The 24,363-nt window shown below is 37.0% G+C and overlaps 1 protein-coding gene across 4 annotated transcripts in view; it reads right to left on the bottom strand.

Moving 5' to 3' along the window:
- The window catches only part of LOC135416946 (nck-associated protein 1), a 59,308-nt gene that overhangs the window by 5,788 nt on the left and 29,157 nt on the right, over positions 1-24,363 (bottom strand). For all 4 annotated transcript variants that reach the window (XM_064660310.1, XM_064660311.1, XM_064660313.1 and 1 more), the window contains 17 exons: positions 24,179-24,285; positions 23,001-23,133; positions 21,634-21,715; positions 21,108-21,166; positions 20,389-20,534; positions 19,734-19,866; positions 17,903-18,022; positions 17,495-17,634; positions 15,616-15,747; positions 13,113-13,331; positions 12,628-12,758; positions 12,117-12,214; positions 8,796-8,889; positions 8,158-8,240; positions 7,613-7,693; positions 3,284-3,377; positions 1,580-1,696 (listed from right to left, as the gene is read on the bottom strand). In XM_064660310.1, the coding sequence (XP_064516380.1) occupies positions 1,580-1,696; positions 3,284-3,377; positions 7,613-7,693; positions 8,158-8,240; positions 8,796-8,889; positions 12,117-12,214; positions 12,628-12,758; positions 13,113-13,331; positions 15,616-15,747; positions 17,495-17,634; positions 17,903-18,022; positions 19,734-19,866; positions 20,389-20,534; positions 21,108-21,166; positions 21,634-21,715; positions 23,001-23,133; positions 24,179-24,285 (1,969 nt within the window). The remainder of the gene's footprint in view (positions 1-1,579; positions 1,697-3,283; positions 3,378-7,612; positions 7,694-8,157; positions 8,241-8,795; positions 8,890-12,116; positions 12,215-12,627; positions 12,759-13,112; positions 13,332-15,615; positions 15,748-17,494; positions 17,635-17,902; positions 18,023-19,733; positions 19,867-20,388; positions 20,535-21,107; positions 21,167-21,633; positions 21,716-23,000; positions 23,134-24,178; positions 24,286-24,363) is intronic.

The raw sequence follows: 24,363 nt of genomic DNA, 5'->3' as shown, positions 1-24,363 counted from the left end.
TCAGTTATTTTTGTAGAGTGAGCATTTTTTATATGTATTCCTTTTGCCAGACTCTTTTCCTCTCAATAAAAGAACCCACTCAGTAAAGAATTATGCAACACAGAGGTCACGTCTCACAAAATCAGTACCAACTCCTAATACAGGCTTATTTGAGTTCTAGATGGAACTTCTCCCCAGTCAACACTTTCTTTCATGCCATCTTATTAACTGGACTTACTTTAAGAACTCACAAGGCTTTGCCTGAATTCACGTTAAGAGTTATTTAATGTAAATGAGACCATGTAAACTAGAATATTTAAGCTACGTGGTACAAAACAAGCAGAAGATAAGAATGATCTGTTGTTTCAGCCTGCTAAGAACCTGAGGAAAAAGAATGCAAAGACCAGTAGAAATACTATGGGAGTGCAGATAACATGAAACAACTCTGCAGGTTACAGATTGTTCTTCCCACTCATAGGGAAAAGCTGTTAACTTGAAAACTTGTAACTTTTCAAATCAATGTTCAAGCTCTGCTCATTTCACCAGATTTATCCAATTTTTTCACAACTGGAAAAGGCCACACTGTCTTTTTAAAATGAAACTACAGTTAACAGATCCCTAATCTCTCAAAACTGAACAGAAGGCTGATTAACCCCATTTAAAACAATCATATTGGTTCTCTCAAAAAATGTGATTTGCATACCACACTAGGTGATACAGAAAACTTTCCGAATTTTTGGTATTTTCCTGCTACTTTAAACTTTCAGAAGTCAGTTTACACTTATTTTGTAAGTTACAATTTTGAGCAAATTTGAGATTAAAAATAATGCAACTTGAAAAAAATAATTGGAGAAAACATGCGGTACCCAGTAAATGGATGCAGAATAAACATGGTCTTTTGTGTGAGTCAGGCTACACGTCACAAAGGAAATAGCTTGGACAGCTGAAAGGTGATTTTTATATGTGTTGGAACAGTTTGTCAGTGTTTTTTAAACTTAATTTTGTCAGCGTGAGAACTTTTTTTTGTGGATTATATGCAAAGAATTTCCTTGAGGCAAAGATTATTTTTTTAAATAAGAAAGTTGAACTACTGTGTAGGAAATCTGTTCACAGTTTACACCTTCCAGATTCTGTTTCCAAAACCTCATGCTTGGTCATACGAACAGCATATTAAATATAGAAAAGACACCTTGTATGACTGGCCCAAAGCCAATGTAAACATTATAGTCTTATTATGTTTTAATAGAGACTATATTATTACATAATAAGTCTCACGCTAATTAATGCAGAATTTGTGCTCCAGCAATTCCACATGTTAGGACAAGATTGCCCCCTACAGTATCTGAACTGTTCTGAAAATTTCAAGCACAAAACTGCTTTTTTATAGAAAGTTATGTCAAACAAGAATTTAAGTAAACGCTATTTAAACTACTTTCAGAAGAACTTGACTAGATTAGGGCTAACTGATCTTTAAATTTTGGTTACTATGAAATGTAATTAAATATTCAAAGCAAATGTATTCAAGATACTACCAGGACTATTGTGAAGACAGCATTCACAGCAAATATTGAGATGACTCTCAATACAGACTCCACATTACCTTCGATGGCAGGGCTGTACTGAGACATCACATTACTCGCCAAAGTCGGCAAGGAGACAGCCACGAAGACCATGAGAAGGCAAGCAATTTTATATTCTTCTTCTGGACTTATGTTTTCTAAAAACAAAAATAACGAAGTTCTTTCATTAAAAGAAGTAATCTTGAAATTTCAACTGCAGGTAGATTAGAATGGAAAATATTCAACCGAACTGAAATTTGAACCCCAAACCAACAAAATGTTTGTACTGTGAAAGGACGAATGTGATGTCAGTCTTGCCAAAAGACACAGGGTGGAGCTGCAAAATGTCCAGTCTGATATCTATGAGAACAAAGGGAAGCCAGTGCCACCCCCTCACTTTTAACCATTTAGTTACTAAGACTTTATCATGCTGAGCAGAATAGTCATCTTTTCATGCTGATGTAAACCCAGTTATTGCTTAGAGGTGAGGAGGGCTTTTCTTGCACTCTCCCTTTGGCAAATGAACAGAGAGTGGCAGTGAACTCACCTCAAATCCCACAAAACCTTGTGCTTTCAAAAATAGCAGCATTGTCACACATTAGTGTAAGATTAATTTAAATAAAGTCAACCATTGGTGACACACAAGAACTTGTCTCTATGCAAGCTGAATTACTAAAAGCAAAATATTTCAAACTGCAAAGGTAAGCATCAAAATACAAGATCATAAACAGTCATGAGAACATACAGACATTCCCCTCTCTTGTTCACCCAGCTTAAACATTTCACCGCAATAAAAATAAACCATTTAAAATGCCCTTTTTGATACCAGGTATCTTACAAAGATATGCTTCTGTATATACATTATATACTTTCTGTATACATATAACAACACCTTGGGTTGTGGGTTTTTTGAGGTGCACAAAGAAATTGTGCTTGACACTGAAGTTCAAATACTGAAATGCCCCTCAGAATTATCTGTATTTTCCTCCTAAAATAACTACTATTAAAGCAAGAAAAAACAGCTTCGCATTTAAAACAGTCATGATCTGATTATAACAGTGAATATCCATAATACACAAAGGAAAAAAAGCAATTAAATGCTCAGTAAGGAAGATACAGAAAAAAGCTGAAGACTGTCAAAAAGCACTTAGTAGTCTTAATTCATGTCTTTGAACATGCCAGAATAAACAAAACTGAAAAGCTTGGACAGCAGTGCCTTAAAGCAAATAAGAGGAAGCACTATACATGTTAGAGCATTAACATGATTATTTTCCCATTATTTTCCCTTGCAAGCTCCATGTTAACACTTGTATAACACACTGGTAACAGTGTTGTGAGATTCATGCAGCACATTCAGCTGACATTTCAATTCCTAACACTTCCTTAGGTGACAGGTTTGTTACAGATCTGTGTCACAGAACTGATCTGTAGCTGTTCACAAGACATTGTCATTAAATGACAGGAGTTTTCACCATTAAACTCCTTCAGCATCTGCCCCTTATTCTTTTCTAGGCCAACAAGTCAATTCATGTGTCTTTGAAAAGCTTCTCAAGCTAATGATCAGCAGGCACAAATAATTCATGTTCTTATGCCATTTATGAAGTTCATTGAAGGAATACAAAGGCCTCAAGATACACAAGTTTCCTCCTAGCACTGTAAACACTTCTATGCCTGGGTACATCTACTTTTCTGCTCCATCACTTTTTTTTTTTAACATTTGTCCTTTTTTAATTGGAACTTCTTACCTGATTTTTGGGAAGACAGTGCTACAACCAAGGCAGGATCAATCTCACAGGGCAATCCAGCAGCTGATGACAGTTCATATACATTCATTGCCACCTGAGGCAAGAACAAAGACAACACTGAATGCTTTTGTGTAAAGATGATGAAGCACAGTTTTGCTGTCATGTTTAAAATGTTCATGTTAAAGTTTAGGGCACTAAGGAATTTCAGAGATTTGGCAAAAATAAGATAGAGACTCTAGATTTTGTTTGTTTCTAACCTACACTGAGCAGCTGGGTCAGTACTTTGTGCACCAGATTGTAATTTCTGTGTGTCAAGACAAACAAAGCCTGTATACTTTCCTACATTACCTCCAAAGAAAACACCCTGACTTCCAATTAGCTCTTTCTACATCTTTTTTTAATGTTCAAAAGAAACTAACATATTTTCTCTACCAGATCTAAAGCATCAGTTCACATCTGGAAATAAAGCATTTTTAAACAAAAGCAAAAAGTCACAACTTGGTGAAACAGAGAGAGGCAGAAATCTCACAACATTCAAATTTCAGACAGATTCAGTGTTCAGAGATTTCAAGCACCAAGAATGAGACTCCACGTGCCCCTAACATTGGGAGGAACCAAGAACATCTTGAAATGTATTCCATTTTCCAGCCTATCCCGGGATGTATCTTTTATTACCATTGACGAGCATTCAACACAGTTGTTCTCTTCTCTTTCCATTTACTATTTTGACAAAGTTTCTGAAACCATAGTTCAGACGAACCTCTGCAAAAACAGGTCTACACCACATAAAAAGGACTACAGGAAGCACTAGCAATGTGTCATACTGCCATTAATATCTGAGAATTTTACACTTTGCCCATAAATTGTCATGTATAGTTGAGCAGCTCCTCGTAGCAAACATTGTGCAGACTATCCTTATTTGTGTGCTCCAGGCTGGCATTTGGACAAGGTTCACAGCCAACAGGTTAAAAAGAATCATAGAATCATAAAACAGTTGGAAGAGACCTTAAAGAATATCTTGTTCCAACCCCCTGCCGTGGGCAGGGACACCTTCAACTAGACCAGGTTGCTCCAAGCCCCATCCAACCTGGCCTTGAACACTGACAGGGGTGGGGATCCACAGCTTCTCAGGGCAACCTGTGCCAGGGCCTTACCACTCTTACAGTAAAGAATTTTTTCTTAAATCCAATCTAAATCTACTCTCAGTCTGAAGCCATTCTGCCTTGTCCTGTCACTACATGCACTGTGGAACAAATAACAGCCTGTTGCTAAAAGCCTGTACAGACAGCCCAACAATTTAATATTAAAAATATTCAAGAAAAAGGAGAAGAAATCCTTATTTTGACAGTCATCCCAAATAATAAGTTTCAGAGATAGAAAACTAAAAATAACATTTCATAACAAGTATTCATTTCATCAACAGCTTTAAAGCTATTTATGTTTTGCTTGGTAAATTCAGTACATAGGAAATTACTGTTATTATGTCCTAAAATATGCCCAATAGGGAAATTCTCCCAATCCACTGTACAATGCCTTGTAAAGATCTGTCTGTTGACATGCTTTCATGTAAGGAAAAAAGAAAAGTTTGCCTTATTGTCCCAAAAGAAGGCTTTGTTGCCTATATTTGCACTGCTGTATGTGACAGGGCCAGGAGAAAGCTCGGAGCTGCTGATTGTCCACAGGGCTTAATTGTTAGCAATTAATTGTTAGCAGGCTCTCAGCACAGGCCTGGCCCTTCCAACAGAGCCACTTGCAAGACAAAGCTCTGGCAGAGTTCTGGGGGAGTACACGTGAGAGTTCCCAGTATTCCAAACAAGCACTGTGGACAAGATCACACTGGTTTGGCTTCTTCCCCAGGCAGAGTCCTCCAGCATTATCCAGGCAAGCTGTGCACTCTCCAACAAGCCCACACGCCACCGCGCCGCACCACCACACGCGACATCTGCGGTTGGCACTGTGTGAACACCAGCGTGGCAGAATGTTCCACAGCACTCAGAATTTATTTCAGAGACCTCTAACTAGAAAAAACACACACCAACACACAAAATAGGTGTACTTAGGAATCACAGCAGAGCTACAGCAGGCAGAGAAAACCAACAGCCAAATATTACATGAAGCAGAGGCAACCAGGTAGTGCCCCATGGCAAGAGCCAGGCTGCAGTGCCCAGCAGGGCTTTATTTAGCAGTAATAGCTTTCTTTTTTGCCATCCAGTGATGGATTTTTTTTTCCCCATCCAATCATTCCAGTGACTGTAAATTACTCCACTGAATTCCAGAAAATCAGCAGCCAGCACTATGCTCTCTTGTATCTGCTGATGCACATGAGTTCAGCAACATCTCTGGAGATCCACTGGAATGTTTACAATGATCATCAGCTTAAAAATATCAGTGGTAAAATACTGTCTTCGATGATTACTGTTGCAGCCTTTATCCCACCCTGTTTTTCACCACTCTTTTGATACCAAGAGGGTGTAAGATGCTTTCTGAGAAGAAAAGGAGTGAACTTTCCTTCTCATCTCCTCTGGATGCTGATTCCTCAAGTCCAATAATGGAACATGATGCTTTGGTGATCAATAACTTTTTCTTTAAGAAGGTTTTTATTAAGAAATGCAAAGGCAACTTGCATCATTTTAATATGATGCCTTAAGCCCCTAATGTTTTTTTTTTTATTTTTCTAATATTGGTAAGCCTTATAAGTTTTATAAGTAGATTTTAAAAGCAGCAACCTTCCCTCCTTTGTCCCTTGTCCCTTTCCCTTTAGCACCCTTGTTTACACATTCCTTAACCCTCTTACCCCATTCTATGCTCCCTATATCACTCATACCCCTGAATATAGCAGAAATGTTTAGTCTTTTGTCAAGGCAAGCCCTAGATTGTTGGCAGAACAGCATATCAGTGCCTAAACCACAGAATACAGTCAAGAATTAGGTAACTATGTACCCTTTGTGCTCTGAGGGAGACGAAGATGGGATGAACAGGGGGTCCTGAAAGCCCCCTGACTCAATTCTCAGGGGGTGGACCCAGGGCGGACCAGAGTAAAGGCCACAGGGTGGACACAGCTGGGATTGGATGGATGGTATTATAAAATGTAACATCTCAGGCACGGCCTGTGCGAGCCTTGTAACATCTTAGCCTTGGCAAAATAAACCCTTTCTTATCTCACCCCTAATTAAAGTGCTCTGGAGATTTTTTCAGCACCAAAATTCCACGGCAACAAATACAATTTTTATGCTGAGCCCGTACACTTTAAGTTAATTCTCCATAGCATTTCCACAGAATTCCTCTACTGTGGTACAAATTACAATGTTTTCTGGGACATAGAACATTCATGGCTGATTTATTAGCATGTGATTATATTCTGCAACGAAATAGCACGTGAAATTTCAGTAACTTGGTCTGAAAATAACTCAGAATTTAACTGCTAAACAGTGTCTTTTGAATCATGAAGCCCATGATAACAGACTCTGAACCTTTAAAAGGAGAAGGATGTTTCTTTTTTAGTGAATCTTCATTCACAAAGAACTTGGTTTCTTTCCTCAGGGTTAACAGCAAAATGTAAACTTCAAGTTGAGGAGTAACAACATCTTCTGGCCATTAAAAACAATACTTGCTCAAGAGCAGATTTCTAAAAGCTGTTTCTATAAAAGTTAGAGAGTTGTGCAATGTATATCCCACTACACATTTTCTGCAAATCAAACTGCTGCAATACCATTAAGAAGCAGGAATCCTTCACAGACTCCAACCTGCAATAAGAGATTAAAAACCAGCTAGGCTGCAGCTACTGTGCATACATGTCCAGAAGCCATGTGATGTGCCAACAAGGGGTTTTGGATGGGACCATACTATCATTCAGAAGCAAAGTACCTTATTTAAGCTGCCTTTTTTTTTTTTTCTTTTTCAGATAGCGGTTTCACAAGAATTTTCAATTTAAGGTCAAAATCAGACTTGCAGCTTTTACATGCACAGAGCTCCAACCACACAGAAGTTCAGTTTTACCAGTTATACTGCTCACATTATAAAGCAGCTCTGCATTCTTCCCTTTATTGTTCAGTCATGTTTTAACACTTGATAAATTTTGCTCTTAATTCTTTCTATGAGAGTTCTCATATGTGATCACAGGCAGAAAGAGACTCGTGCCTATCCTTACAGTTGGTTGCAATTTTTTCCCCAGAACATTAGGAGGCTGCAGATCCACAACTACTAAGCTCTTGGACAAAAAAAGGGCATTTTTTGTGCCTGGATTTTTGACACTAAGCATGAAAGTCTTGCCCCTTGCATATTTTCAGCAAGCTCCAAAATGACTCCATCACCCTTTCAGCCAAACATTACCTTCATATCAGTTTCTCTTGGAATGTGATCTTTGAAGTCCTCAATAGAACTTACAAGGAAAGGAATGTGGTAGGATAAGACCTAAGAGACACAAACACATACAAAATGAGAAAGATGACTTTCCAATGTTAATGATCAATTAGACACTACCATTATTTTACTGGACTTATTTCCTTTTTAATCAATTTTTTTTAATGCATTTGAATTTGTTTGTGGATTTAAGACATTAAAGCCTAACAAATGCAAAAATCAAGCTGTTTCAGACAAAATGAAATAAAAGCTTTTAAAATGTACTAAACACAGAGAACATTGAGAGGCAATGTTCTAAACTAAAACCTGTATGTTTTAATGTAACATTTCTCTGAACAGTACTCAAAAAGTAGATTCCCCCACCCCAACTTGCAGTTCAAAGTTATGGCTGAGTATTGCCATTTTACCCACATTTTTAAGAGGTAGCATCCCTAAACAGAAGCTTCAAACCTCCTGTCATTCCATTAAATTAAATACAATGAAAACAATTAAGAACATATTTTGTTCTTCCTTACATCTCTAAGTGCTTCCTGTGCCAATGATCGGAAAGACAAGATAACACCAATAATTGTCATTCTCTTCAAAACACTGTCGACAGCTGAAAGGATAACAGTGAACAAAGTGCTGATGATTAGAAACTCAATTCTTCAAATAAGAGAAAGGAAATATTTAACAAAGTACAGAAAACAGCAAAGTACTGAAATAATGGCATTCCTTAAAAGAGCCAAAATAAACAGTGCTGAAGCAGGCTTTTATAGCTGAATCCACAATGGGATTTTCAGTAGAAGACTATCACGTTAACCACATCAGGAATGAAACCTGGTACACACAGGTGTCAGTGCTGGATGCCAACACTGGTTCAGTGCTTTCTTGAGGCCAAAAATGTCTCTTTATAATAATTTATATTTTTTTTGCTATAGCTATGAGATGCTCAAATCTCATCACTGCTATAATGCCCATGCACTAATTAACACTGAAATCTCACTTTATCTGTACGTGAGAAGACTAGAAAAGTTTGAAAAGATCCACCAGTTTACACGATCTCACATACATTTTGCTGCTTCTGTATGCTTAACACAGAGAAATTAATTTTTCTCATTTTCTTTACAAAGACAACTATAAAAACCAACTCAGTGTGTTTAGAAGGACCCACAGGATAATCTTTTAAAGAGAGCTGCCATCTGGTCTGGCTTGTCGAAGCTGGTCCTCATCTGTGTTAGAACTTCAACATTCTCCACCACGAGTTTCTATAAAGAAGCAAGGATTCAAGTCAGCTACAGATTTCAGCATGTTAACTGGGTAAATGCCTGATTCAGGATATTTTGGCCCAGCAGAAAGGCAACTAACCCCATAGGGTACAGATATACCCCCTGTGTTCACAATGGGATAAAATATCAATATTATCTTCAGGCAATACTCTACACAAAAGCAAGCTCTGAATCAAACCCCAGAGCATTAGATATCCCTTGATTTTTTTATATTGAGCAATGTGTACTACTTCTTAAAGCAAAGGAATGAAACTCAGTAAAACCAGACAATAGCTCCTCATGGCATTCAGCTTTTCATAAGAAAAGTATACAGGTATCAATAAAAATGCAAATTCACAAACTAATCCATTCTTTTGGGGTGCTCCTTTTACTAGTTATGCTGAAATTTAATGATGGTAAAATTGAAAAATAGAATCAAGAATGTAAGAGTCAGACTGTTCAATCTTGATGCAGTCTACTTGAAAACTTTTTCCATTATAATATAAAATAAAAACAAAGATATTCATTCAAGTTCCAACACCTTAGCCTGAAACAGTTAAACTCAAATGCAGTAGTTTTCATGTCAGTTTGACCAAATGAAAAGAAAATATGTCTCTATTTCTCATTTTTAACAGCTCTCATACATGCAACCTGTAGCATTAGGGTAAATGAAATAACTTTCCTGAAATCATTCTCTAAACACGTATCAGATTTAGTTTTACATTATAGAGATTGCATAATCACACCTACAAAATGTCGGATCCAAAAAGGATTCTTGTTAAGAGAGGAACTTATGTTGTGCCAAGCAGTATTTTTAAACTCTCTTCAAGCAAGAATAGGGTAGTTTATTCTTACCAAAAATATTTTTGCAGTCTGAATGCATAGTACCTTATTTCAGAAATGGAAAATATGATTATCTCTCTTTAGACAGAGGGCAACCAATGGCTAAGGAAATTTAGATCTTTTGTGTTCTTCTTAAAATTGAAGAAAGTTTTTCCTTTTGCTTGAAGATTTCCATTAGTTCTTTAAATACTAAGCAATATCAAGGTAAAAAAGATGGAAGGAGAAACCAAGATATGCTGGGTTGGGGGTGGTATTCCAAAGTGATTATTAATAGTTTTCTTTTTCAAGTGGATGCATTCCAATCCATCTTAATTACCAGAGGAGGCAGCAGGAAAAATTAACATTCATTAAATATGTAGACCTATAAGCTATTCCCATAAGCTCAAGTCCACCCATAATCCACCCAGTGGACCTAATTTTTTTCTTGTCACCTTCACTCAGAAGCAAGGAAAGAAGGAAGCTACACAAAATGCAGCAAACTAACCAACTAGAAGAATTTTCAAGGTCCCTTCCAACCCAAACCATTTGATGGTGATCAATGTGTGCACATGTGCACACACACAAGACACACAGGGTATGCTTCTGTGCTGAAAGCTAAAGCAAGACTGGTTTGCACTGACATCAAGATAGGCAATTTTAAACCAGGAGATGTTATCAGAACTTGGTAGATGTGTGGCATTTTAATTTAAATCCCTCAAAACTCACCAGAAGGCAATATTGAGGGCAATAGCCCATGCACGTTATTACTGAGTCAAGCTTTCAGCTTCACAAAGAATAACCAGTACATTAGTTAAGATTTAAAAGGAACAGGCTTGGCATACAGTTCAGTCACTTCAATGAGGCAATTTTCCCCTTCCTTGCCCCAGTCTTCAGCTTCAGATATAAAACCAACACCTGGTCCCACTGTGGGAAGCAAAGCAAGAATGTTGAACCCTACTCTTAATGAAGTCCCCATCCTATTCTCTTCTTGCTTTCTTCCCCCAAACACAGATGCTTCTCAGTACTTGCTTGCTAAGCCAACTGCATCTCAGCCAAAGAGATGAACATTTTATTACTTCAGTTTTTCCCTCCAAACACGTGGATCTACATTATGCTCTGGTTACCCTCAGCAGCATCAGAAAACAAGATATTTCAGACACAATTTCAAGTTCCTTTTAAAAAAATACAGAGCTCCATTGTAAATTGTGTTGATTTTGAGGAAGTATGACAACTCCTCAGTAAATGCACAATTAGAGCAGCAACAAACATCTGCCCTGTGCTTTACTTGAAATGTGGCACCTTGGAAAGCATGAGCAGCCCCTCTCCTTAAGCTTAAGGCTTCAAACCTTTTGGGGCATCACACATCCCAGCCACTCAGCAGCACTGTAATTCAGGTGTTTACAGAGGGAACAAGATCTTTGAAACTGTAACATGGGATGTATCAAAAACACACACTTTTAAAAGGCCTGGTCTGCTAATAATAATAAATTATTGAAGGAAAAAAAATGAAAGTTTCTTAGATCTCTGAAGTATTCATACACATTTTTAAAAACACGGCATGCAGGAATAGTTACAAAAAACTCCTTACTGTAATTAGTGGTTAGATATACTGAAAATTAAGAGATGTAATAACGTGGAATTAAATTTGGAAATGACACTAAAAGAAAAAGTCATATGAAAAGCAAATCTATGCCAATTAGTGACATTTTAATAGTATGACTATCCTGGGAAAGTAGTACATATTATTAAATTCATTAAAAACTCTTTCCAGGAAGAGTTAATTACATAGGCAGCAAGTAGATCCCCTGTCATTGTCTGCTGTTTTGAATATACATTAATTAACTTACTTGATATGCCCGTATGTCCAATTTTTTTTCATGGTACCAACTTTATTATTTACCTGTGTTGCTGTAGATATGAGGTTTATTTATCAGAACACATTTATAATAAATGGTTACTGCTGAGGCAGAGGGAAAGATACACCTAAAACTGAGGAAAGCTAACAAAGAAAAAATGACCTCAAGTCTCCCATCCATGTAGACTAAACAATAGAGGCTAACATACATGGTAAAGAAAGTAGGTCCTTAGAGATAAGCAAGATAAATTTGAGATTTTCATATTAAGTTTGAAGAGTCTTGGGCAAGGCTTCACAAGCACCTGGAGATCTTAAAAATCATTGCTCTTTTCACTGATGATACAAAGAGACTTGACTCCTAACTTAGGGTATCCAACACAGAAATCTAATGTGGGATACACAGGTACTACATGTGCAAAAAAACTACCAAAAAAAAAGGAGTAAAATTCACAGCTTTATCAGTTTGATGCAGTCATTTCAAACAAATGGCATGCAGAAGCATAGCTAAGAAAACCACCTGCCCTTCCACCCACCAGTTTCCCAAGGTTACCTTAAGCTCAGCAACCTGTGACGAGATGTGCCACATCAGGCTTTCACTGAGGAACTTCATGCCATACGGTCCCAGAAGTTCAGACAGGGCTCTCATTTCTGAGAAATAAAAGAAAATGTTCTACTTCAAACATTCCTCCTTCACTTCATTTGCAGCCCATGGTGTATCTAGCAATGGTGTTTTAAGTGCAAAAATGCTTTCCCCTGAAGTAGAGTTTTAGATACAAGAACTTGTATGGTAATGGAACTGAAGCAGTAGTCACCCATACATCAAATACTCACCTGTGTAGCTTACTTGCAACAACTCCAATATGACCAAAAATTGGAAAAGCAAAACAAGAGGCAGCATGAATAAAAAGTACTTAAAATACTACTGAAAGCTAACAAATGTTAACTTTAAGACTTAACTGTTATTCCAATAACAGTTGCTCTAAGAGCTGCTGTTATTCCAATTACTGAAGCAATACAGTAGCTATCCCTCACAAACATTCAGGAGAAATAACAAAGTTTACCTGATATGTCAGAATATTCCTCAGCATTGAATGTCAACTCATTTTCTGTAGGTAAATTCACAAATGCCTTCATGGCTGGGAAATACGCTATGTGACCATTGCTGACTTGCCGTAGCAAAGTTTCCAAATACCTTATCAAAAAGGGAAGAAGTTTTAGATGAAAAGACACGTGTTCACGGATACCTTATACAGATAAAGCATAGCTGTGTGACAAGGGACAGCAAAGCCCACAAACCAAAGTTTTATTTTTATAGTTCAACTGATGCCTGTATCTTACTCTACATCTCGTCCCTATAAAAGTGAATTTCACAACAGGCAAACCTTAAACTGCTTTTAACAGGTATTGAGAGAAATAAACTTGTGATGTTGGAAACTTAAGAAAATTTAAATAACTCCACTTCTCCAATTCCAGATTTTTCATTAACAAAAAAAACCCCACAAAAACCTCTAAAAATCTTGTAACGAGCACTCATGTAATGACTTACCAATTTGTGTACAGACTGGTAATGGTTGGCTCACCATGACTGTCTAAATGCTGGGTTTGCTGAAGCAGGACGTTGTTAAACACTCGGGTAATGTCGATCTGTACATAATTTTCTATTGACTGCAGGACTGTCATATAGGCTCTCACACTGGTCAACAGCTCTGAAGGCTTTGCAATCTCTTGTGTTGCTTGGTTATACATAGTCATTCCAACAATTGACCTTTTAGAAGCAAAAGAATTTGAAACCAATGAATTCATTTATTAGTAAAATACGACAAAGATGCAGCTTTCAATAGAATACACAGAATGGTTTGGGTTTGAAGGGATCTTAAAGACCATCAAGTTCCAACTGCCCTGCCATGGGCAGAGACACCTTTCACTAGACCAGGTCACTCAGAGCTCCATCCAGCCCTGCCTGGAACACATCCAAGGATGGAAAATTTTCATTTTACTTGAATACTTCTCCAATCTGCAAGTATAAAACTCCAATCAATGCAAATACTACACCAGCACTTTTAAAAACAGTTCTGGATGCCAAAGACAACTATTTCTGTGGTTCCAGCAAAAATTTCGTGACACTAAGAATACTCACTGAGCCTTTTTTCAGTAAAGCTTTTTCCCCCTTGAATATATACATAGGAGCAATCCACACTGCACAAGACTTAGACAACAACTATTTTGGTAAACAGATTACTGTTAAAAGTCTCTTAAAATGCAAAACTTCTGGAAAATGCAATCATGTATTGAAGTGTTCAAAGCATATTAACTAAGGCAAAAATTATTTGACCAAAGCTGCTGTCACAGTTTTAGTTTGAAATATCTGTAGAAAACCCACATACCTATAGTAAAGTATGAATTAAAAATGTATCTGTTAAGTAAATAAATAGGAATCCTATTAATGAAAAACAAATCTCTCTTTAGCTAACACAGTGATTTTTATCTTTAACCAAAAAGTCCAGACATACTTTAATTGGTTCAAATTCTCACTATAAATAAAACTAGGCTTCTAGTAATAGATGTTCTATACATTAGGAAAGTTTTCAAGCTAGAGCAGAACTGCATGAAGGACTGTGTATTGCTTTTTACAGGGGGCATGGGCTTGACTCAGTATGTCCCTGAAACCAGGCCCTCAAGCAAACAGTATCATGGGGTCATTAAAAGCAAAGTCTTCTTAGTAAACAGATACTTGTTGTAGTGTTCATTTTAAGCTTATAATGGTCTCAGACTTTCAGAGCTAAGCAAGTGGTACGTGCTTTTCAAAGGCAAGAACAGCAACAACAACAAAATCGGTAGAGTCCTCCCTTCATCAGAGGTCAACAGGAGTTATTCTGGAGGAGAACATCAGATTATTTAAAGTAATGCTTTTGTTGCTACTTCTATATGTGTAAATAAGTACTTCCAACAGTTTGCTTCTGAGGCAGTCTCTTATTTCAAAATCAATTCAAAATTGGTATAATAACAAGATTAAGTGGCATCACTCTAGTCCAATCACACATGAGCAGGTTAAAAGAGTAAACAAATCCTAACAGTGAAACACTATGTTAAAAGGGAAACTGTAAGCCTTTGAAAGAAATGCCACTTAAAGATCTGACAAATAACTATAAATGGAACATTTAATTTGTTTGGCTGACAAGTCTTATTTCTTTCATGAGGCAAGTAAAAGGAAAGCAGCCTCTGACAGTCATCTGCCTGTCACTTCAGCCCCAGTTCACAAGCCAAAAATTAAAATAAGCACAAGTGATCAACACTGGTTTAAGTTCATAAACCTGAAGATAAGAGCTTACTTTCATGAAGTTATCTTCACTTTTATGCTACCTGTTTACTTGAAAGACTGGAATGCTCCAGTGCCCTAATACTATGTCTTGATGATTAAAGCTTATTAACTCTTATACCCTGCTTGAAATATATAAGTAGTAATTTTTGGCATAAAATACATCTGGGATAGCTGGGTGGTTTAAAATGAAGTCCTCTCCAGCAGTTGCCATTTGCCTATTTCTGTAAAAAATTATGTAAAGATCAAAGTAAGAACAGGCAGGAATACTAACTGGCAACATTTTTTATTAAAAAAAGTAACCAAAATATCTTCTCAGTTGGCTTTGTCAGGTCTTGAGTTCTGATTTTTAGGTTTCCTTTCAGCAAGGCAGTGGAAGTGAACTCAAACACTTGAAACAATCCAGCACTGTGCAAAAGAATGGTGGGAAGATAAGTCTTTATAAATGCCTATAGACAGGTGTCACCAACTCCCACAAAATACATAGGACTAGGAATGCAGGATCTGGCTCTTAAATAGATGATTTGCATTTCAACACATTTTAAGACAGGAACCAACAATTGTCTATGTCTGCACACGTAACTTAATAATCATTTAGTTGGAATTTTACTCATCATTTTCTTAATCCACTTTTAAACCCTTGTTTAATGTAGTAAGTATACAGTATTTCCAACATAAATCAGCAAGGGGTTATCTTGTGCATCAATGCTTGTAACTCGACAATATTTCTTACTTGGTAAAGCGGATTTCCAGGTGAGACGTTAAATATTCCCTCGGGGTAAACGTGTGTTCCCAAACCACCATGTTCGGTACATAATTGATTGAGAAGCAGAGCTCAGAAAGTGCAGTGTGCAGTTTGTCCAGGCTTTAAGAACAGACAACAAGAAATTAAGGAAAACATTTAATGTAACATAAGCACACGTTATCATGGAAAGCGCACGCTGAACGGACGAGGCCTCAAAAGCAGGTACAGGTCTAACTCTTCATTATCGTCTTCTGCTTTGAGGCACTTCTCTAGCATATTTAAAACCAGTATTTTGGCTAAGAATACATTCTGCATATTGATCTGCATCACGTAGAGCGATATGAGATTTTTTTAATTTATATACATGTCTTTTTTTTCCCCCTGAAAAGAACAGATTGGTGTTTATTCCCTAACTGAACTAAGCAATACAAGTAATATTTGCCATGAGCTAGTACTAAAAACCAAAAAAACATTGGGGGAGGGAATCTTAAGCTACAAGTAAGCTCTTTTCTCTCAACTTCTCTAATCTTTACAGTGATGCCTTTGAATTTTTAGGATTTTTAGCTTTTGGTAGATTTTAAAGTAGCTGTGTAGCAAATGTAGATTTTTAGCATAATTATATAGTCTGTCACACTTTAGGGTTGGGTAAGTGTAAACTACAATTCTATTACTCTATTTCATATCACATTTTCTAAATTCTTTGAGTTTCTTTAGACTCCTTCCAAGGCAGGAAGGAGTTCTGTTTAAGAACATTTGCACCCCAGGCCCGAACAACAAGATGCCATCACAGTCAAAGAAACCTTCAAGCTCAGAACCTTGGAGAAGCTCCAAAGGACAGTAATGTGCTGGGAAGAAGAGGAAGATGAGGCCAAAAGGGGTCTTAGGACCCCCAAATCAGATTCTGAAGAGGCATGGCAGGGGGAGGATCTGGGGAGCAGACAGTTCTGGGATTGGATGGATAACACCATAAACTGTGGAACCCCTGGACACGCTGTCTCCTTGCATGGTGTACTCCTTGCACCATGAAGGCCTTCATTAAAGGACTGCTCTCTGTCTTATCTCTACTAAGTTAAATTTGCCTGGAGATTTTTTTTGGCTCCCAGTCTTAAGGCAACAACAGTTCTCTGATGTTTGGTTGTTGCAACTGTAGCAAAACTACTTCCCCTTCATCAGTGTGTGTGTGTGTTTAGGCACTCCCAGCCGCAACACTAAACATTTCTTGTTTCCTTCTTTTAGCTTCCTTCCTCTTCACACTTCTATCACTCTACCATCCTGTCCCCTGAGCTCTCCTAACACCTACCTTATACCTATTCCTACTCTCTCATCTCTTACACCCCAAACTGTATTTATTAACCTTTCCTCTTCTCTCTTTCAGGTGCTTTTTTTTTTTTGCTTTTGCTATTGATTTATTGCTATTCTCAATTTTTCTCCAGCCACTAGAGCCACAACTCCAACTCAGGAGCCAAAGGTAGCCAACAGTTTTGGAGCAGCAACAACTGTCTGCCCAGCCTGCACTTAACAGTGCTAAGCAGGGCAGAATCAAAGATGCCATCCACTCCTTGTACTCACATTCCCACAGCAATTAATATGACTATTGAGGAAGCCTAGTTACAACAGCACAGGGATCCTTTCTGTTCAGGAAAGAAAACAGCCAAGGGGATAAATTCAAGAGACACACATTCCTATTGCTCTGTGTAACAGAACTCAGCCGCTATACAAGGTACAGAAGCATCATATCACAAACTACTAAGCTGCCATATTTACAGTCAACTAAACTTGAAAAAATAAAGCAAAAAGCATTCAGTATGTAAAACACATATGTTTTGACTTGGGATTCAAGGTGCAAGGAAGAGAAGAGGTGGCTTACTTTGTCACAACCAATCTGTTTTTCCTCATGCTTTCTACTCCTGGTTTCTCCCTTTCAGGTTCTCCTTTCTTGCCAGTCTGTTTTTTTGACTTCTTGTTCACTGCTTGACTGATAGTTTTGGCACAATGCTTTGGCAGCAACTAGTAAACAAAAAGAAATAGGCCCTCCAAATTAAAATCCCATTTTTTAGCAGACTTCATAACAGAAGTAACACATGCTTCCTTTGACTAAGAACTACACGATTCTAGTATTAAAAATTCTTCTTCAAACTACCTTGAATTTCATAAAAGAAAACTGCCCCAAAAACACAGAGAAAAAAAGTGAACAGGAAGCAGAACCATAAAAATTCAGAAAGTTGAACTGAGAAAAATCTCAAAGGAGAATTAAAGTAGACACAACCACACTCACCTGGTCACTCAATGTACATTGTTCTGTGCAAATGTCTGTGATAAGATTTCTAGCTTGCTTAGCCATTTCATCCAAGAACATGTTACACAAGGAAAGGCTACGATCTCCAATATGATGTCTCTGTTAAAAGGGAAAAATGGAAGCAGGATTTTCAGTTTCCCATCAGTCCCACAACTAACACACAAACCACACTGTACGCAAGAGAACAGTTCACTGAGTCATATAACCAGGGTATGAGGAATAATAAATTAATTAGCCCTCAAAAATATTGACACTGGGATATTATTTCTCTTTGGAAGCAATTTGAACCATGACGTTGTCAAAGTCACCGACATGACGTACTATCATTAAAAATATTTTCTGTAAAAGGAGGCAAAAAAAGATTTTTAACAAGTAGGTTTTCATGCTTAATTTTGGAGCAAACCTACTTTAACATGTCCAATTACCAAGGTCTCTCTGAATGTCCTCTTCATTAATTTGTGCCAGCACTAAATCTATGGGCAAAAGAGCATGCAACTCAAGCTATAAGAGAAAGCAGTGTCTTTCAGACCACTGAAAAAGTCAATAATGAAGCCCTGCTGCATTAATTTCTGGATTCAGTTCCTTTGTCACTGGGTCTGCACAAGCACAGCCTCTGTCTCGCTGAAATCTTCCTTTCACCACTGATGTTTCCTTTACAGCTACACTACCACACACTGTACACAGCCCAGCCAAGGTTATTTTTCCAAAATGATAATAGTTGCTAAGTCATACAATTCAGACATTGAATTCTGAGTTCTGCTGGCTGTGACAAAATGTGCTTGCTGCAGCTGAATGAACAGTAACTGGTGTCCAAGTGGACTTTAGCTACTGATGCTTTACTGTTACTATAATTGTTCTCAAAGACATCTCTTGTCCTGAAGGGAAGCTTTCCTGGAAACCTTTTAGTGGTTGTCTACTATAAATAGCATTTGCAGCTGTTTAAAGCAAAGCATACAAGGGAAATAATGATATAGACATACTACTGCAACAAAGTTTAGCAGAAAAGAATTTAATGTTTAAATAAGAAAAATCCATATTGTGCGTATTACAACAAATCTTACTAATCTCATTGTTTCAGATGAGCACTGTTAAGAATGAAAACATACTTTCATGAGCACTACATAAAAATGGCCAAGTTAATCCCAGAGTAATTTCAAAGTCAATGCACATACAGGAAATGTACAAAAGGATCTATTTGGTTACAGCAGAAATAGAAAGAATTTCCTCAGACTCAAACTGCTTCCTTTAACAAAGGATCAAGTTCTTCAAGCAGCACCATATTTTTTCATTTTTAACTCTAACCAACAAGGGCTTGCATCGCCCAGTTCTTACCAAAGCAAATGCTTGCATTATATTGTGTATCATTTAGGATTATTTTTTTTCTTACTGAAGAAACACTATTTATAATAAGCCATACAGAGCCCCCCTCCACCTCCTATTTCCTTTTCCTAACCATGAAATTATAAACCATTTGACAGGAAAAACTGTTGCTTCTAAGTTTTAACAGGCATATGGAATTTATTAGCATCTAAACCTGAATGACACCAGCAAAGTCATCTAACATTTGTACCTTAGCTAATCTCTCTTCAAAGCAAAGATGATAATACCTTCTAACTTCACAAAAGGATTTTGAGATCTGTGGGTGAAGAATCACATAACAAGGTATCTATTTGTTTTACTTCCATTTTTACCACTCTCCTCCCTCAAATTTTATTTTGCCATAACAAACACCTTCTTGCAGTGTTCAGCTCTAGTTCACTCTACTTTGAATGACAGATGAAAATAACAAGGAAATGTATTTAAAAATTACCTCTTCAGGGCACAGTTCATGGGTACAGCTCATAAAGTGAGTACAAAGCAGTGGGAATGCAATTGAGTATCTTGATTGAGAGGGAAGCTCCAAACACTGCTGAAACATCTTCTCAAAAGCACGACTATAAAAACTGATCAGAAAAAGTCAGTTATTAATCAGACATTTAAATGCAATACATATATAATTTTGCTGCAAATTAAGTTTACTTCACAGAAATCAAATATGCTACTAGCGCCAATTTGTAATTATATCAAGAACTGCCCCATGCTTTAAAAATTTTTTTCAACATTTGTTTTCTACATTCACTTCTTATGCATTTTATTTGCACATCCCTATTATTATTATCATCATTATCATATTTTTATTCTGATGTTTGCCACACAGGGACTGCAAAAACTTGCACGTTTTGCAAAAAAGTATTAACAAAGAATCTGCAAATGAGCCCAGATGACTTATGCTACTGCTTGAAGACTCTCTCTAACAGATGTTCAGAAATACCTTTTTCAAACTACTTTTGCTGGAAACCAGAAATCCCAGTTTATTCTCCCACTGGCCTATCTTCCTGTGAATTTTGCCATTTAAAAGTTACACTTGCAAGGACAAATCAATCAAGAAATAATAAAAATCTTGTAGGGTCAGTTTAGTAGCATACCAAAATATAGAAAGATCTGAGGTTTCCACCAACATCTCCACCAAAGAATCTACCATTTTCGTGTGGAAAATGATTGTGTTCATCATTTTTCCTAGTTCTCTGTGGTCCGCAAGACCAAGTGAAGCTTTAGAAACACTGGTGTAGGCCTGGAAAGACACACAAAAAAAAATCTGCTGTTACATGTGCAGTTGCTTTTTTTTCAAATTCCATTGCTATTGCCCATTTCTGTTTGTGCTATGCACAAGACACCTGTGTACTGGAAGACTGTGCACGGACTTAAAACTTTTATGTTTCCACTAGAGATTGAAAAAAACCAGCAAACTGACTTCCAGTGAAGTCTCCAAATATCATTTGACTGTGACAGCAATTCACAGATAAACTGTAAACCAAATGTATTGACAAAACACAAATGTGCACTTGTAAGCCCTCCCTTAACAACGTGGGCAGACTGAATCACACCCCACACAGCTGCCAAGCTGCTTAGCCTCAACACCTTCTATTTCTGAACTGCTATAAACACCCCAAAGGATGATTTGCAAAAATTATGCAAAGTTATATCAAAATGTAGCAAATTATCTATTTCAATATTTCATTGATTTTTAAGAGTGGGTTATTTTTAGACAGCCTGTCACTTGCAGTCTGAATGCAATCCAGAAGAGCAGTAATTTACATTTAGGCTTTAAGTTAGTGACGTGGCATGTATATTTACCAAGTCTTACCTGCAATCTAAACCAATCTAATCTCATTCCTCTGAAGTCAAATACCTCTCCATCTTCAACTGCATCAGGGAAAAATACAGAACAGAAAACCTTTAGGAAAACAACTACAAATTCAGATATACTATATCAGATCTTCTAAAAAACCCCAAAGGACTAAAGAATTATTTGGGTAATAAACCTCATGCTTTTACTCAAAAATTTTCATCCAGCACAATCATGCTAATAGAAATTAAAATATTTATGTGGCAATATGTGTAATAACTCTTCTATATTAAATATATAAAATATATTAGAATACATGAATTTTTAAAATATATTACTACCCAACAGCATTCTTCAAAAGCTCTATCTGCAGGGAACTGCCCTGGAAAAGGGACACACTACAAGAAGCAGATACAGTAACGAAAGAGAAACAAGAGAACAAAAGCAGTTTATACAAATTATCTGCTTCTACTGATTGCATGAAACAAAAAGTGATGGAACCTGCCAGTCTGTTGTCATTTTTCCAAGTTCAGTTTAAACTTACCTTGTTTCACACTTAGTGAAGTCATTGTGTTTACAAAAGAGGACATGATGATTGATTCATCCTCTGGGCACACTGAAAGATTCTAAAATAAATGTTGTTGCTATTATTATTGTTATTATTATATGGTTTATGAAACAATATCAGCACCCATGCCCCATTTATCAGCTATAGTGTGACAAAAACCTTAACTTAATCGATGGAATTGATAGAATATTTCAAATAGTGCCATTTAAAGCTTCTAAATTAAAAGCTTTCACTTTTTAATTCATTGGTTGATGACAAATACCTAGGAAAGTTTGCTTTCAAACCAACAGCTGCTCAAAATAGGAAAATCTGTCAGTAAATGCAGCTATGTATTTTCTGTCCTGTAGGCAAAGAAAACCTGGCCATGGCAGGATACAACGGAGCCCATTTCAGCATCACTTTGCTTCCAAAAAACCCTTTCAAAACTTTTTTCCACTAACACTGATTTCACCTGAAAAATGGCCTATCAGGCCGTCAAATTTTACAAAATACAACATAAATCCTTTCAGTTTCAGCAACTAATAGGATCATATTTCTATCAAATAAAACAATATAGAAGTTTCTCTTAATTCCAGCAATGACTGACATTTTAACCTAAAGGCTGAAAAAAACCCAAATTACCACTCAATCACTTGTCTAGTCTCATGCCTGATACCTGTTACGAATTAATGACAACTAAAATTCAAGCCCATTTTTTATTCTTGTTTCAGTTTGGGCTCCATCTAGTGGGGTCACTAGGGAACGAAACCAAGGCAGTTCAGAAAGTTTATAATTTCTTGGTTGGGCTAAATGTGAAAAAGTTTCTACAACCTCCTTCAGTAACAGTACCTGTTGCACTGTTTCTAAACATAACAGTGCTTGATAATAATAATAAAGTATTCTTATATGAATACCTATATATATATGAATTCACACCATTCATAATAGTTATAAAGCTGGGTCAGGGGATATTTAGACTGTGCATTAGGAAAAGGTTTTTCACCCAAAGGGTGGTTGGGCACTAGAACAGGCTTCCCAGGGAAGAGGACTCAGCCCCAAGTCTGGCAGAGTTCAAGGAGCATTTGGATGATGCTCTCAGGCACATGGTGTTACCCTTGGGGATGGTCCTGTGCAGGACCAGGACCTGGACGATCTTTGTGGGTCCCTTCCAACTCAGGATATTCTATGATTCTATAGAGAAACTAAAAGCACAACTCCATATCCTAGAATTAAACAGTAACTTGCTTTATTCCGTTATGTTCATCAAAACCCACAAACCAGGAGGCTTTTCGTGAAGTCACTTTGGACAAAGAGCCCTTTTTAAAATTTGCATTTGAGAACCCAGAACCCCAGTGCTGCCATACCTGCACAAGCTCATTTAAGACCACAGCATCAAAGCCAGAGAGGTACTGCACGTAGTATCTCTGCATCACTGGGCCGTATTTCCTCACGTGTGCTCGGAGTTCCTCCATGTAGAATATTAGCTCGGCTATGTGCCTAGTCAAGAAGGCAAAGAACCCAATTTCTATCAGTGCAATGCTTCTCAAGGGTATTTCCTCCTATACCTTGCTTTTAAAACAATTATCAACAGGTAATTTCTGTATGCAAATATTTGTTCACATCGTAAAAGGAGCTTACAAGGGTCATTTTCTCTGCAAGGTCAAATCCACCAACAGGAGGTAAGTTAGCAGGATACCACCACAGTAACCCTTAAAGGTTTGTATAACTATTCATCACTTTTTTTGATTAAGAAGCCCTTTTGTAATGCTCAGTTTGAAAAAATGTTTTTTTCAAAAAGTGGTTACACTTGAAAAATACAACTGTAATAACTGCTTTTCTGTATTTTTTTTTTTTTCAAGAAATGAATAGTTGCACAGGTTGTTTCAGAGAGGCTCTGGAATCTTCATCATTCCTTGGGATCTAAATCCAGTGAAGCTAGAAATGGCCTTGTGATTGTCACTCATTTAAAGTCCTGCAGTCCTTCAGTTCAACCTTGTGTTCAATAATCTTGAGAACAAATCAAAGTTTCCTGCCTGTCCACATTTGTAAGATCATGTAATCACCTTTCTCATTTTTATCATCTGTTTATGGCGACATTCATGCAGTCATAAATTACATAAATAAAGCTTAGTTTTATTTCAAAAACTGTTTGAAAGACAGTTTTGCTACAAGAGACCTTCTACAAATCCACAAATTAAGCTTTTCGACAGTTTTCTTACCTCTTCCACTGATTTATCAATGCAAAATCAGTAACACCAAAGACACGATAAAGCTTTCCTTTTGCTTATTCAAAATAAAAAGGCACAAGACTTACATAAAATACTTTTATTTTATAAGTTAATTTTTACTGATGTGCTCCAGTTTCTAAGGCAGTACTTTTAGTTTTCTATTCTGATGGGAAGCTTAATATTCCCAGGTAAAGGTTTTCTGCACAGTCTCAACTCTTCTATATAGCCATCCTCTTCTGAGGTTCCCTTGCCTTGAAATGTATTTTGTCTGTGAAATTCTAATATTTAGGATATAACACTGAAAATGCACATACTTATCTATGAAGTCATCTGCACTCTTCTTTGGCATATTATCTGCATGACGTAGGAGCCAAATAATTTCATCACGAGCAAAGGATAATGCCATAAATACAAAAAGTGCCTGAAAAAGAAAAATTGTTCACAAGCTCAGATACACACAATAGTTGGGACAGCTTGTGCATGTTAAGAGGCAACCAGT

This window comes from Pseudopipra pipra, chromosome 7 (genome assembly GCF_036250125.1).
Source record: "Pseudopipra pipra isolate bDixPip1 chromosome 7, bDixPip1.hap1, whole genome shotgun sequence".
Taxonomy (NCBI): domain Eukaryota; kingdom Metazoa; phylum Chordata; class Aves; order Passeriformes; family Pipridae; genus Pseudopipra; species Pseudopipra pipra.
The sequence above is the reverse complement of the archived record's forward strand: the minus strand, read 5'-3'. Positions and strand labels throughout refer to the sequence as shown.